General features: G+C 40.6%; 5 protein-coding genes across 10 annotated transcripts in view; 4 read left to right on the top strand and 1 right to left on the bottom strand.

The window, feature by feature from the left end:
- LOC131259260 (zinc finger SWIM domain-containing protein 7-like) overlaps positions 1–1,474 on the top strand; it is a 28,850-nt gene extending 27,376 nt beyond the window's left edge. The window contains exon 2 of one of the 2 annotated variants that reach the window (XR_009178119.1): positions 1,092–1,232. Coding sequence is in view for 1 of the 2 variants with exons in the window: in XM_058260709.1 (XP_058116692.1) it covers positions 1,092–1,474 (383 nt within the window). In the remaining variant the exon portion in view is untranslated. Of the gene's footprint in view, positions 1–1,091 lie in introns of both variants that reach the window. The other variant, XM_058260709.1, reaches the window with a different exon arrangement.
- Positions 1,393–2,914, top strand: LOC131259251 (cell cycle checkpoint protein RAD1). Its single transcript, XM_058260696.1, has 2 exons — positions 1,393–1,673; positions 1,732–2,914. Exons 1-2 carry the CDS (start codon positions 1,524–1,526, stop codon positions 2,515–2,517), a joined length of 936 nt encoding a protein of 311 aa, XP_058116679.1. The 5' UTR covers positions 1,393–1,523; the 3' UTR covers positions 2,518–2,914.
- Positions 2,915–3,407: 493 nt separating this feature from the next.
- LOC131259256 (RNA-binding protein 7) lies at positions 3,408–4,882 on the top strand. Its single transcript, XM_058260706.1, has 2 exons — positions 3,408–3,593; positions 3,661–4,882. The coding sequence occupies exons 1-2, from the start codon at positions 3,510–3,512 to the stop codon at positions 4,348–4,350; spliced, it is 774 nt and encodes a 257-aa protein (XP_058116689.1). The 5' UTR covers positions 3,408–3,509; the 3' UTR covers positions 4,351–4,882.
- Positions 4,883–4,950: 68 nt separating this feature from the next.
- Positions 4,951–7,737, bottom strand: LOC131259254 (tetraspanin-33-like). The gene has a single exon (XM_058260700.1). The coding sequence runs from the start codon at positions 7,395–7,397 to the stop codon at positions 6,564–6,566; it is 834 nt and encodes a 277-aa protein (XP_058116683.1). The 5' UTR covers positions 7,398–7,737; the 3' UTR covers positions 4,951–6,563.
- Positions 7,738–11,920: 4,183 nt separating this feature from the next.
- On the top strand, positions 11,921–14,720 carry LOC131259255 (mediator of RNA polymerase II transcription subunit 31). Of its 5 annotated transcripts, XM_058260703.1 has the most exons (5): positions 11,921–12,114; positions 12,976–13,048; positions 13,204–13,359; positions 13,736–13,825; positions 13,887–14,720. In XM_058260703.1, the coding sequence occupies exons 3-5, from the start codon at positions 13,329–13,331 to the stop codon at positions 14,537–14,539; spliced, it is 774 nt and encodes a 257-aa protein (XP_058116686.1). In that variant the 5' UTR covers positions 11,921–12,114; positions 12,976–13,048; positions 13,204–13,328; the 3' UTR covers positions 14,540–14,720. The 5 variants fall into 5 exon arrangements, with proteins under 5 accessions (XP_058116686.1, XP_058116685.1, XP_058116687.1 ...); XM_058260702.1 differs by having other exon boundaries at positions 11,921–12,111; positions 12,976–13,359; XM_058260704.1 differs by lacking the exon at positions 12,976–13,048.
- The last annotated feature ends 349 nt before the right edge of the window (positions 14,721–15,069 follow it).

Below are 15,069 nucleotides of genomic sequence, written 5' to 3'. Positions count from 1 at the left end.
TGACAGCTGCAAAAAATTTGAATTTTTGTCAACCGGGTACTTACCATTATATCTTCAAACTAAAGGAACAACCTAAAAACTATCCAAAATATAAAACTACTGGTTCTAACCAACTCCGATGTGCATGTGTTTAAAATTCAAAGTTGCGCGAGTGAAAATAGTATGAAAATCAACTCAATCTCAATCAAAGATACAACAATGTTTGAAAACCAATTGTAGTGTGGGCAAACATGCTACATGCTTGTGATTTAAAACTGTTCATAATTGGTAAATTTCGTAATTCTTAAGTCATATTCTAGCATTATACTTTTAAATCCAACTCTTATTCGTGAAATTGAAGTCCTATGAAATTTTTACTCTTGTAAAATTACAAACGTATAATTAAAAAAAAACATTTTATTCCGCTATTTACTATAAAGTGCCCACTGTGCATAGGCATAATCACGAGAAAGAATGCACCGCTTACGAGATGAAAAGTAAAAACCCTGTTTATGCTAGCCCAGCAAAAAAAAGTAAGATTGATCAGCAAATCATGAATGAAAGGATTTTTTCTTAAATTCAGAATGCCCTGGTAGAATTGTTGTTGGATTGCTTTGGAGTGCACGCAAAAAATAATTAATGAGCGCAGGAGGGTTCTGCACACCTGGACGCAATTCCGACTCTCCCTTGAATGGATTTTCATCATGCAATTTTTTTCATCAAAGAACCAAAAGATTGGTAAAATGTGCAATGTTAGAGAAAGAGCAATTGTTTTATCTTTTCGTGGAATCTGAAAACTGCGTAAAACGCCAGATGTTGTAACGTGCGAGCTGATTATTTTCTCATAGAATTTGTTTAACATTTTCAAAATCGCGTTTTTTGTATGTGGAGTATGTACTACGGAAAAGTATTTCAAACTGAAATAATTCTAAATATTAAAATTAGGTAATGTGATGAAAATGAAATTCAAAATAAACTTCTAAAATGTGTAGAATTTGTCCAGTTTTGGCCATTTTCAATGTGGAGATATGTTTGTTCGATCAATATTTGAATATTGACTTGGTATCAAATGAAAATTTAATTCAATTCTATTGATTTTTATTTCTTCACAGTCGATAAAATACATTTGTTGGAGCTGGAATCACTTTTCGGACGTGCTCTGCTTGAACGCGCTATCGCATTAGTCTACGGGAAGCAGCCGATTGTACTTTACCAAACGCCGGACGGAAGCTCTAATTTGGCGGAGGTGCCCGGATCGAAATTTGCTACAGTTTATAAAGTTCTGCCAACGATCAACTTCTGTGCCTGCGAATCCTTCCGTGGCTGGGTATTACAACAAAAGCGTCAGCCGACCTGTAAACACGCACTTGCGACGAAGCTGGCACTGGTGTTAAACAGAATTCAAATCGAATCTATACCAGAGGATAAATTAATTGTTTTAAAGAAACAATTAGTAGAAGATTGCTTAAAATCTAGGGTATCCTCAGGACGCTAATAGAAAGCGAGCAATTGCTACTACCACAAGAACTGGACCGGGGATTTTGATGCAAAGGACAAAACGTTTGTTTAGTAAAGGGATCATTCACAATCCAAAGATGGTGACCCAATCGCAGTTTAGCCAAATCCAGTTTCAGGCGGTATTGAACAATTTTTCGATGCTGTATAATGTCTTGAAGGCTGTTAGCTTTGCCGATGTAAGTCTGTAAAAAAACATGTTTTAAATATTTACATTAAACATTACCATTGTTTCAGAATGCAATGGTGTACCTCAGTAACGACGGCATCCAGGTAACGGTAGAGGATGCCAAAAGCATACAAGCATCAGCATACATTACACGAGCCTGTTTCTCCGAATTCAAATTAAATCCTCGTGGCAATGCACAAGCTATGGATGGTGGCTCAAATGAGCTGAATATTCCATTCGGATTGAACTTGAAAGTGTTCACAGACTGCTTGAGTATGTTCATTTCCGGGGATTATAATTCGAGTCTTAAAATGCTTCAAAAGGGAAGTGGAGCCCCTTTGATTGTCATCCTGGAGCAGAATGGTGATGATAATCTGATTACGGAGTGCTCAGTGCGCACCATGGACCCGTTCGACTGCATGGAGCTCGACGTTGACGATGAGCAACAGATCGTCAGCAAGATCAACATCAAGGGGATGGATTTCTTCCTATTGCTCAGTGAAATGGATCGCAATTGCGACGATATCGAAATAATCATATCCCCCGACGCTCCACACCTCAAATTTCAGACTTTCGGGGAGTTACATTCGGAGGCCTGTGTAGAAATCACAAATAGTAGTGATATGCTCGTGACATTCAACTGCACCGAGGCAAGCCGTAATCGGTACAAATTTCAACACCTTAAGCTGGCTATGCGCACGCTAGCCTTGTCGTCGAAAGTAGCACTACGGACGAACAATGAGGGTTTGCTTGAGCTGCAGGTCATGATCGATAACAACGATAGTTCTCACATTTTTGTAAAGTACTTTATTCTACCGCTGGTATATGATGCTGATATGACTACATTAAATTAAAAGTAGTTTCTCATCGAAATAGATTGAGGCTCTTGCTTCCAAAGAAGACAAATAAAAATATAAATCGTGCGAAGTTAAAATTTTGGAAATATGGCCGGAAATGTTTCCTTTGATCGTTGAAAAGGTGGCGAAATGTTATTTTCAACGAAGTTTCTTGAAAAGCCCTTTTATTTCAAATTGTAACCAAGGTTGAAACACTACCTGCTAAACTAACCTTGGTCATAATGAAAATAAGGACTTTCGGGCAACACTGCTGTCAATTTCGATCGTCGGAAGTTTTTTTTTAGTGATGGGGAAACTAAATCCCTACAGGGATTCGAATCTTTCGATTCAAATCCATTCTAAGATCCGGATCTACGAACCCGAATCCCAATCCGTCATATCATATCGCTCATCTAATGCCGATTTTTTCATATGATGTGGTTAATTCAATGAATGATTTAAATAAGAATATCAGTAAAGTTGACATTATTCTTCAAATTGTATTCAAACAACACGAACAATCTAGTCCTTTTTGGGAATATGCAGAATAACTGATTTACCCGAGTTTCATCATCATCATGTAAACAAATCAATGTCGGTCTGAACTCCATGCAAAAAAATCTAGCGCGATTCGCGCGAAAAAAAACGCGCAAGATTTTTTTTATATGGAGTTCAGCTCCTGTCAGGCGACGTCACGCTGTAGTGTGGACCCCGAGTTAGGATTAAGTCAGAATCGAATCAAATCGAGTCCCAAACCAATCAAATCTGATTCGAATCCTAATCGAATCAAATCTTTAGAATCTGTCAGATGGGATTCGAATCTTCAGAATCCGTCTAGGGATCGAATCTTTGGATCTTCCGAATCCCGATTCTGCCAACACTAGTTTTCTTAAATTCATAGGAATTAATTGTTCAAAAGCAAGCTAACAAAAACAACTGAGTCGAACAGATCATACGAATATTTTGAGGTGTTACTAAAGTCGTTAAAATTTCGCAGCAATCTTTTAAAAATGACTGAAGACGATAGAACGCTTTGGTGTGGTAACCTGAGCGAAAAAGTAACTGAAGACCTGCTGTACGAGTTGTGCCTTCAGGTAAGTAATTTTTGTTACTCTTCCGAGCAGAAGGATTGTAACTTTAAATTTGGATGCTTCCCAACAGGCTGGGCCGGTTGAAAATGTAAAGATTCCACGGGATAGCGATAAACGACAACGATCCTATGCATTTATTACGTACGTTCACGCCAGCAGTGTTGAGTACGCCATACGTATTTTCGAAGGTTCGGCTCTTTTCAAACGCCCACTCACGCTGCACAAGAAAAACAGAAATGGACCAAGTCCTGCTGCACCACCCAAAGAAAACTTCAGGTATTCATCGGGAAATGGTCGTTTTCACGACGATCCGCCACTCAACGCAACCGAGACGTTCAATGGACCCATGGTCCATCAGCAGGAACCAATGGATAACAATGGAGTTATGTTTAATGGAAACTCGAGCTTCATATTCGAAGAGCAGAACAACGCTCCGATGCAAAGCGACATGCTTGCGGCACTGGTTTCCAACGGTTGCACCCATGAATTGTTGATGCAGCTGGGACAACAGATGCTTGGAGCCGATCTACCAACTTATGATGACAATAGTCAACACAACAGTTCGTACAGAACGAAAATGAATCACCAGGATCGCCAACATAGAAATCCATACTCGCGGGATGATCGATACGGGCGCAAAAATTATCGTAATGAGTCTCGCAGCGGCAACGAGTCACGCAGCGGCAATGAGTCTCGTTATCGAAATGAGCACGACAACCGCAGCAACGATCGAAAACGTGATTATCGTAGACGGCGATAGTAATTAAAGATAATTGGCCGCTGCAGACGGTCAACGGGTGGATACAATTTCTCTTAGATCCTTGTGAACCGTGGTACAAAATTAAGTAAACCTGCAGCAAATAAATACCGTCTCAGAGCTCTATCCTTGACGATGCTACTGAATTGTGAATATATGTATTTGCTGGCTACACAGGAATATATTCTGTACAAACTTACGGCATCGTTTACTAAGTCAAAACATGTACCGTTAGATTCAAGCTCACATTTTCAAATCTCGATTAGTTTCTCAGGTTTTGCAACTTTCGTAATTGTTTCGGTTTTTTAATCCGCTGAATGTTTTTGCCCGTAAGACCGAAGTTAAAATATTTTTTTTATATCAACATTTTATGCGATTGAGAAAAACATAATTCGATTGAATCGGCACGATGATTCATAAAATCACAAATCATCCAATGAAAGGGAAAGTCCAGAAAGGATGTCATAGAAAGAAGTAAATATATCGGATGGTTTTATAAATACATATTTCACCAAACAAAAGCAGACCCGTTTGTTCTATCTACACTTGTTTTTAATGATGATTCTTTTGCCCCTGCAAAATTATGATAAGCCTCTCTTTATGACACGATTTCCATTGTCTTTATTCACTTGAAATACTTAATCAGTACAATTCTATTGAGCTTTACAAATATATGACATAGAATTGGCGCGCTTGTGCTTCTTTATTAGCGCAATATCGTTCCGTCTGTTTGCGTATGTTTCGTGCCTCTTATCTAAAACTTGATTACAATAATTTCTAGTGAACTGAGTAGCTCTACTATACAGTTGAGATACGCTGTTTCTTTTCTATTTACGTTTTAATTATAATACGGAAGAAACATCACGAAATGCTTGTTTTATAGAGTTGTTTGATTCGATCTTCTACGCTTTATGCTTGGATATTCGGATTCGGTATTTGCAAACAGTGTTGAGATTGAAAATGAGAATCATTTTGATTTGAAGTACCGGAAACCATCCTTTCCCATGTTTTCTCCCTTCCGCACGGTTCCCGTTACTTTGAAGATAAAAAGTAAGATTTGATGATATCTACTCTTGACTGAACACGATTGCGACCTCCAATCTCTCCAAAGACAAAATATCCCAAACAAAGTTTTCACTCTACATAAATTCTTGCTGGCTGTGAAAGGTTTTGGATAAACAGTCTAGTTTACACCTACGTACGACCAAAACCTAGTTGTTGCTTCGTAAGTTATCGTCCTATCTGCATTTTGTGCAAATATCAGTCGTTGTTGTGCAGGATGTAGGATGAGGAATGGAATGCAGTATGAGTGTACGAGTAAGATCGCGAATGTCCGAAGGATCCTATCGAAAATGACCCGGTTGACAAAAATTTAAATTATTGCTGCTACTATTTAGTTCCAGCAAGACTCCCAGCAATCTGCCATGGAAAAACTTGCTGTAACTACATGACAGCTGCAATTTTTGTCAACCGGGGAGTTACAGCTGCAGTGATTAAAAAGGGCGGTTGAGTGAAAACTTGCACCCTTATCATGGAAATGATGTGAGTCACATTTATACTGATATTGTTTGTTTGTGAAAATATTGTTGTCTGACGCAAATACCACTGGCTTTATAAATGCCTTAGACTTGACTATTTCATCATCTAAGAGGGTAACTGGAAACCTCTGCTATCACGGCTATTCCCGTTCCCTTTACTTTGAGATGAAATTTAACCTTGGCTTTTTGACAACTTCGCGAAATAATGAAAAAAGATTGTAGAAATTGAAAAAAATCATTCACACGCGATTTTCACACAATTCAAATGAAATGTGCAACGAGTGGCCAACCATCTGAGCTACTGCTGTTAGTACAAAAAAAAACGTCATCGCGATCAATCTAGTCAGCCAAGTGGAGATGGTAGGGGAATTTGAAAGCGGCGAACGTTAAGCAATGCACACTGAGCACATTTCTCACCAATGCCTTATGCTACGAACAACGAAGGAAATTATGTGGTGGTTTACGGCCACTTCGTCTTAAAGCGCAGACTTCTTCCGCAACCACCATTGTATCTCGTTCAAGCTTAGTTTTCCGTCTTTTAATCTCTCTCACTCGCTCTCGGTCGCCTCATCTTTTTCATTCCTTCGCTTACTTTTTTTTCTTACGTCCTTGCATTTCAGTGGATCAAACTGGTCTGCCTCCTCCACCACCGCTGCCGCTCCAACCAACGTAAATTCACTATGACCAGCTACTTTTCTGCAGATCGATCTGTCCTTCCAACGTTTTGGCCAGGTAGATGACGAACAGCTGGCTAATGGCTGCTCCGAGGGCAATCCCAGCAATCACGTACAGATTCCGTTCGGCCCACACGCGCACTATCTCGATGCAGCCGTTGGTCCAAATCTTCTTGCTTGCCGCAGCAACCGACTGCTGCTGGATGTGGTAGCCACACATAATGTTTACCAGGCCCGAGCTAATGTCCGTTGCGTTGATGCAGCAGCTATACGGTACACCGCACTTTTCCACACTCGGCGACGAACAGTTGAAGTACTCATTCTTGCCCCAATCCAGGTAGCCTTCGTTGCTAAGCCCACAACAGTGGAATTCTTGCTGGGCGAAATCGATGAGATTCTGCAGATCCGGGTCATCCCGGTAGGTGGTGATGATTTTGTCCGTGAAAGATTCCTCCAGCACCGCGTTCACCTTATGTGGAAACACGAACGCCGTGATGGCGATGGCCATTTCGCACAGGAAAAAGATCAACAGGCAGAGCGAGTAGAACTTTAGCAGGCAGGTGTTTTCGCGCAGCGCCCCAAGGCAACCAGCGAGACTGACCACGAACACTATTCCGCCTGCGATTATCATCACCAGCGATAGGTTCAGCATAATATCGTAGAACGTTTCCAGCTTTATCAACCCGGTGGCCTGCCATTTGTCAACAAATGCGTAAAATCCGATGCCAATGAGCAGCCCGCCGAACAGCCAGAATATGAAATTCAGTAAAAATATCATATACTTTACGCAGGAACTGACGTAAGTAAAGTTGTTGGTGGGGTATCGATACGGTGGCATTTTGCACTGCGGTGTCCTTCTCGGTCCTCGGTGAATGCCCTTATTGGGGAGGAAATGTTGCGTTTGCTGTCGATGGCTTTGCTCGGACGACAACTCTGATGAGATCAAAGCAGCTCCAGTTTACAACGAAATCCTTTGTTTACTACTCGGATCACTTCACACCCGGATGTGCTGCTTTGGTTGGGACTTCCGCGGGCTTGAGACTCGATGGATGCTGATCATTCCATCAGAAACACATTTTACTGCACAAATCCACCGTCCGTCCTTTCTGCTATTGCCAATAAACTTTCCAATTGTCAACTGCAACGAATTCAGCGTTTTTGCTTCTACAATTCTCTACTCCTCCCCAAGCCTTTATGACTCACGAACTATAGTTAGTATACCCAACTAACAATTGACAAGCATCTTTGGAACATTCTGTCTGATCTTTAGAACGTTTTTCCACCTTCCAATAAACCGCTACATTAGGAAGTGTAACCCAGCCGTTTGAGTTTTGACAACTCATGGAGGCGGCCATTTTTACCGACGGTTAAACCCGGTGAAAAAGTATAGCGATATGAAATAAAAAAAAACGGTGAATTTAAAATAGTTTGTAGTTCCACTTGACGATCTTGCATCTCCCACTCTTTGGGATCAGCCGCTGTATTTCCACCGGTCTCGCTTGTCATTTAGTTGCAACTATTATTGTCCAACCTATTAGAGGGGAATATGGATCATTTGGTTCAAATCTTTTTATAACTAGTATTGTTACTTACTTGTGTTGGTGTTTGCTGCTTCTGAGGCTCGAACTGCTTGGGACAAGAAGAGGTATGTTGTTGTCGGCTCACCAAATCACATGAGCCACGCTCCGCTTCGACGATTGGTAGCTTAAATGCCAATATCTATCAACAAACATTTTCAACAGGTGATGGCTGACCACAGTTATTCCTTGGCACAACGAAAAGCACCAGTCGGCTGTAAAAGTAGCCGCAATGTATCTGTATGTATCTGTACGCTGATGCACTGCTTTTGCTTTGATTCACTATGTGCTGCCACCAAACGATTAAGTATTTCTTTTTGATCATGGTTTTCCAGGTGCGTCTTGTGGACCAACATTTGGATGCTTGCTATGGGTATTTCCGTGGAGATTCATGTCGGCGCATCACTTGGTGAAACATCGTTTTCATTGTGTGTTTCATTGATTTGGCTAATTTTCGAACCGAATGGTGCTTTTCGTTATTCCATGGAATGACTGTGGTCAGTCATCACCTGTTGAAAAAGCTTCATGATATGATATTGTTTTTTTGTCAAGATAGGTTTTGTGATTTCCATTTTGTTTATTTGTTCCTCTAGGGTTTATGTATACAAATAATCGATATTTCTTTTATCTGTAAAATTATTTCAGTGTTGAATTAAAATTAAAATGAATAGATGTCGTTATGGAACGAAAACTCAATATTTTGTATTTAATTTGAGTGTTGGATGCACATATATGTTACATGTTTATATTATTCTTTCGATAGATTGATCATTTCTTAAACTTACTCCACCAATGTATGAGATAAACGTATAAATAGATGTTGACCCTCCTCATCTGCTTGGGTGACCGCTAGCTAGTAGCTTATTTCCCTGGTATCTTGTATGTTGGTTCCACTCAGTGAGGCAAACAAACCGGGGCAAACATTTGGGCCAGTAGGTTCAAATGGAGTAACGATCGCCCTTTAAAAACTAATGTGTGCGAATTCGGTTTATATTCGCCTTCGGTAGTACACTAACAACTTTCATGTTTCCCATTGAAGTTTGTCACAGCTGAAAACGGACGTAACAAAGATGAGTAAAGTAACAATTAGAGAGAAAAAAAGTCTTACTTTTAATAAATGCTCGTGCCAGAGCAGCAGCTATAATTGCACGAACTTTTATTTCATGTTGCATTTCGTTGATGATGGCTCCGTAATCCAAAAGGTCGTTAAGCTCCTGCACACATGCCTTAGAAACTCTTCGACCCTTAGCGGCTTCGTCGAGCCGCTGAAGACTGCCACCGAGGCTCATGGATGTTCATAAGAATCTGTCTGTGTAGTGGCAACCCATCGATAGTTAAATTTAGAGACATCGAAGCAGGTAAAGTCACATTGCTAGAAATAAATAATAATTCAACATCACGATACGTGTATTTGCCCATTCGACTAATATTTCAATCATCTTACCTGAATCGTTTGGACAAACTAAACAGCATGTCCTTCGGCAGCTGATTCTCTCGTAAAATATCTAACATCATGATCACAGTCGAATGAAACAGATTTTGAACAACTGCCAAAAACCTTATACATTCCTCCATCGTCGCGTTGTCTTACTTCGAAGTACTTCCACTAAATCTACCTAATCTGCTCACGTTATCCGGTACACCATCGATTCTTGAGACTTCGTCTTGAGCCTGATCGTCTCCGGAACGGGTTTCTTCTTCTGAACTAACTAGGTCGAAGACGATCAAAGAATCGTCATCAATCTCTAGCTGACCCACACTGGTACTAGGAGCTTCTGAAATAAATAATCATATATTTAAATTTCGTATTCACATTTGGAGCAGCACAAGCACAAACACTTACGGTCCGTTCCACAAGAATGTTGGCTTTCCTGATCAAATCTTTTCGCATTCACTTAGTACAAACTAGCAGAACGCTGAAGCTGCTCTAGAAAGTTGTTTTTGTTTGCCATTTTCACTAGCTATGGACACCACTTTTAACAAAATTCAAATTTCCGAAGTGCTGGAAGCTTGCAACGTTGCTTCTGAATTTGTTTACAAATTTGTGTGGTGCAGTGGAAAGGGAGGCACAATGGGATTGCTTCCTTGAGTCGTGCGCACTCGCTCTCGCACATGGTATAAACATTGAATGTTCCAAAGATGACAGCTCGTGGTTACCTGGGTATTCACGCACTAGAGATGGAAGGTCGGAGCATGATGATTGGATTCCATAGATTCCTACAGGGAGCTTTTGAATCTGATCACGATGAATATTTTTTTTTGATGTACGTTCATGGAGCGGTGCAGTTTTTTGGTGTGGTGCACTCTAGTATGATCGCGGCATGCGGTTTTATCGCGCTAAAAATGTAGGAACCTGATCCACACACTTAAAATTTTTTGCCGAGTCTCGGCTATTGGTTGCCGAGATCCGCACTGCTGAGCGCTCGGCAATGCTCTCGGTTAAACTTTTCTAACCGAGCACCTCGGTTAGTTACAAAAAATGACAGCTCGAGTGTTTAACTGAGTCTGTCGGTAACGAATAACCGAGATATCAGTAATTTTTAAAAACAATCATTTGTGCAGTTTACTGCACATAACGAAAACAAATTCGTTCGTCGGAAGTTTTCAAAAGGTTTTGTGTGAGTATCTTTAGAATAATAATAACGGCGATATGTTCATTTTTCAGTAAATATTCATCTTTATCGCCGGGAGTTAAACTGTCTGGTGTTGGGGATGGATGTTGTTGAATTATATGTCTTTTCAAAGACATAAAATGTTTATAACAGCAGCGACATTTTCCAACAGTGCAATCATAAAAAATACTATCCGGGTGGAAGTGTCCTTGCCGGATATGAATATTTATAAGCCGTTGCAGCTTTTCTACGTATACACACACTTTTTCCTGGCAAAAAAAGCATTTGAGGCTGGGAGTCACAACCTAAAAAGACAAATATCTATGATTTAACCATACTTATAGCAAATGTCGAATAATCTTACATCCTCCTGCTTAAGGATGTCTAGGATGTTATCCATTTTATCACTTTTGTTGGTCACGGTTTTAGAAAATGTTTCACGCTCGTACTTGATAAACATACTTCGACGACGTAAATAAAGTATGACGGAAGGCGAATGACAGATGACAGGTGACAGTGCCGACATCTCGGTTACTTTGATAACCGAAATCGGTAAGAAGGTTCTTAACGGAGGTGCTCGGCATACACTGCAGCCGAAAATCGGTTAATTGCTAAGGTTAGCTGATTTTTCGGTTCACTACAATGCCGATTCTCGGTAAAGGTGGATTTTAAGCCGAGATATCAGCAAAGTATGCTCCAGCCGAGCGGTCTCGGCAATAAAATTAACCGAGGCCGTCAAAAATTTTTAAGTGTGCAGGAGCGAGTGGGATTGTACGTTTATTTGATCTGCGATACTATGTAACATTTGTTCCAATATCGGGAATAGGGAGATGGGATTTAAAATGTGTCCATCTTTGGTCCACTTGGGGGTTACTACAAGAGTTAATGAAATTTCATTCTGGGATAGAATGCGAATTAACCGTAATTCGGGAAGACTGCGACAGGCGCTCATAAATCGGTTGGCGACGTGGCAATCTTACTGGACTGTCAAAATTTTGTGTTGGCACCCAGTTTGCATTTACCAATGCCACCAGTGTGAAAACGCAGTTATTCGGACCCAGGATTTAGAGAAAGGAAATTTGCTCCTACTCGGAGCTCCTAACCCCACCACTAGATTATGCGATGAATTTTGAGAAACGTCAAACGGAGATTGTCAAAATGTATTAAAAAAAGTCGAAGACGCGTCAAATCGTACGAAGGTGCTCTGGAAAGTAGTGGATGCTGTTTGTAGTTTTTCGATGGAAATTCTGTAATTTGCTCGAAATTCTTCCATAAACTTGTGATCAAATCACGGAACATCATCAGTGCGTTGGTTTGCTCATAGCGCATTGCCAGTCGCGAATGCCTATGATGAACCCATACGGTTGTGAGTACGATTGTGTATGCGGGAAACATAACTCACCTTTTTCCCTTTCTGTGTTTAGATGGTCCTATATAATGCACACAGACAATATTTTACCCTATATGTACATGTTCGTTTTAGTTTCGTTGCAATTTCATCCGCAAAAGTGCATAGCACAGCATAGCCTGCTAGTGAAGTTAGCTCGTTTCGAATCTACCCGGCTCATGCGGTCGCTGCATACTGGTACAGCTGGCTTACCTGCTTTGAACAATTCGCACTAGTTGATTCGATGTATTTATGTGGTTATGAATAGTTGTTACTCTTTTTTAATCAAATTATCGCTATATTCTTTTATAGAACATGCTGAACAGGATTCTCAACGTGCACTTCTATTTTTTCCGATACTGGGACGCTCCGAATAATCCTCATTAGTACGCACCCTCGTTACCATTTGATAATGTGGCACAATTGTTCCTTACTCGATCATGTGTAGATCCATGAACGAGAAGCATTTCTCTACATTGATATGTGCACCTACTTTTAAAGCAGATACGGCGAATAGTCTTACACTGTTATGCGTGAAAGCGGCGTTCTAGAATGTTAAATATCGTCCTTTAAAGTTCTATTCTCACTTGAATGTCCTTACCGACGGATTGTGTAGAGTCATCCTATTTCCATTTACAACTAAAATTCACCGTACGTTCTCGTGACCTATTTGGCACATCGGAAATACTGTACATACCTACACGTTACACCAAATTGTATCTTTCCTTTCTAGCACCGTTCTTATTATGTTGTAAATAATAAACTCCTATTTTTGTTTTTTTCTTTCTCTCTTTTCTCCCTCTATTGATCCATGATATCCAACATTTTCCTGCCCCCTAGCTTACGATCGGCGTGAAGAAGCAGAAAGTGAATGAACAGAGAATTGCATCTTCAATATTCCTATGCTTCGAATGTAACTGTCATTCGTTTCTTAATTTATGTCTCAGTTTTTCTTCCCTACACTTTCGTGACTACGTGAATTCTCGGTTCTACGTTTTATTCACCCAAACACCCTTGCAAGGGTCACTGTTGTCCCACTATTACTTTGTTTTGCAATCTCTCACCTAGCCTGTCGATCGTGAACGAAGCGAGGTATCCCGTGGCGTTAAATCGTTTGCCATAAAAAAAATAGCTAAAATCCTTACAAGTTAAATTTAAAGCACACATAAATATACTCAAACATAAACAAAAACATGGCTAATAAAATGGTCGGTAAGGGTAAATGTAAGTACTTTATGTTATATTCTATTTTTTCTACTTCTATCTTCTATCCCATTTCTTGCTTTTATTAAATCGATCGGCATCCGTTTGTTGATACATCAGCAAAGTTTGGCTTGCAGTTCGCAAGCTCCAAAGAAAATACTAGCTTCAATTGGCTCACCTTTCGCTACTGCACTTAGATTTAGTCGGCATGCATATTTAGTGGATTGTTTAATGAATGTTTTAGTAAGCAAACACTTTTGAATATCAATCACTCTTGATAAACAATCCTTCCATACTTTAATCCATTGTGCCTAAATCGATACCAAATATCTGTTGTGTGAAGTGAATGAAAAAAATCGTCTCCGTTTTAGCTAATGCGTTTTCCGTTTGTTTCCAGTACCCGTTGAATCCGAAGATGCACAGAAGCTCAGATTTCAGGTCGAACTGGAGTTCGTTCAATGCTTAGCAAATCCGAATTACTTGCATTGTAAGTATAGCGGATCGTGCGGTTGTGTCGGTAGTGTATACTATGTACAATTTACTTACAGTTTTGGCACAGCGAGGCTACTTCAAAGATGCTGCCTTTGTTAACTATCTCAAGTATCTGCTGTACTGGAAGGAACCGGAGTACGCAAAGTATCTCAAGTTTCCCATGTGCCTGTACTTCTTGGATCTACTGCAGTACGAGCACTTTCGGCGCGAAATCGTTAGTGCCCAGTGCTGCAAGTTCATCGACGATCAGGCGATCCTCCTGTGGCAGCATTACACCCGGCGGCGCACGAGATTGACGGCCCTCGGTACGACCAGCTTGACGGGATTGGCTGTGGGCGGACAGCCCGTCGGAGGCGGGGTACAGGGCACACTGTTATCGAACGAACCGTCATCGATCATGCCCAACACTGGCAACAATAATGGCAACCAAGCTGGCAGTAATGGCGCTGGCAGTGGCATCAGCAACAACAACGGCAGCAGCAACAATGGGCCCAACAGCGGCAGTGTCAACGTGCCAACTTCTGCGGTGCAGCAACAGCAGCAGCAGCAACAACAGCAAAACGGAGCTGGTATACCGCAGCACAACGGTGTGGGTGGAGGTGGAAGTGGTGGTGGCGGTGGTGGAGGCAGCATGATGGGTAATCCTTTAGGGACGATGGGCACAGGTGGCGGTATCGCTGGGGGCGGTATTAACCAGAAAGTTCCTTAATCATTCGTTAGCACATGTGCGCTGTGGTCGACCCATGGTTGAATCGAGAATAACGTCCTCATACGTTATCGTACAAACGCGTTGGGTATCGTTGCTGTATAAAGACTGTTTTTATAAATATTGTATAGTGTATGGTAGAATAAAATAATGATTAAGATTAACTCTTAATTCAGATATCTACAAACTATTTGATGATGTTTTTTTATTACCCACACATACAGTAAGTAAAAAAGAAGTTGTAATAATTTGATTGCTGTACACCCTGCGATGGTCAAAGTATTACATATTAATTTTTAAAAGCTTACTCATCATAGACCCTTTTACATCACACCACCTTCAAACGCAGTTCGTTTTGATGAAGTGAAAATTGAACCATTTCAAAAAATGTTTCCCCTCACCTGTAGAGTTTACTGGTAACCCGTTGGAAACTAATTAACAATAATGGACGTCGGGCAAGGGTGGAAAAATCGATGGCGAGACTTTAATGGACTTGATCTCGTTTATATCTTTGTGAAAGACTCCACTCACAA

This window comes from Anopheles coustani, chromosome 3 (assembly GCF_943734705.1).
Source record: "Anopheles coustani chromosome 3, idAnoCousDA_361_x.2, whole genome shotgun sequence".
NCBI classification, from domain to species: domain Eukaryota; kingdom Metazoa; phylum Arthropoda; class Insecta; order Diptera; family Culicidae; genus Anopheles; species Anopheles coustani.
This window is presented reverse-complemented; position numbering and strand designations above follow the sequence as displayed.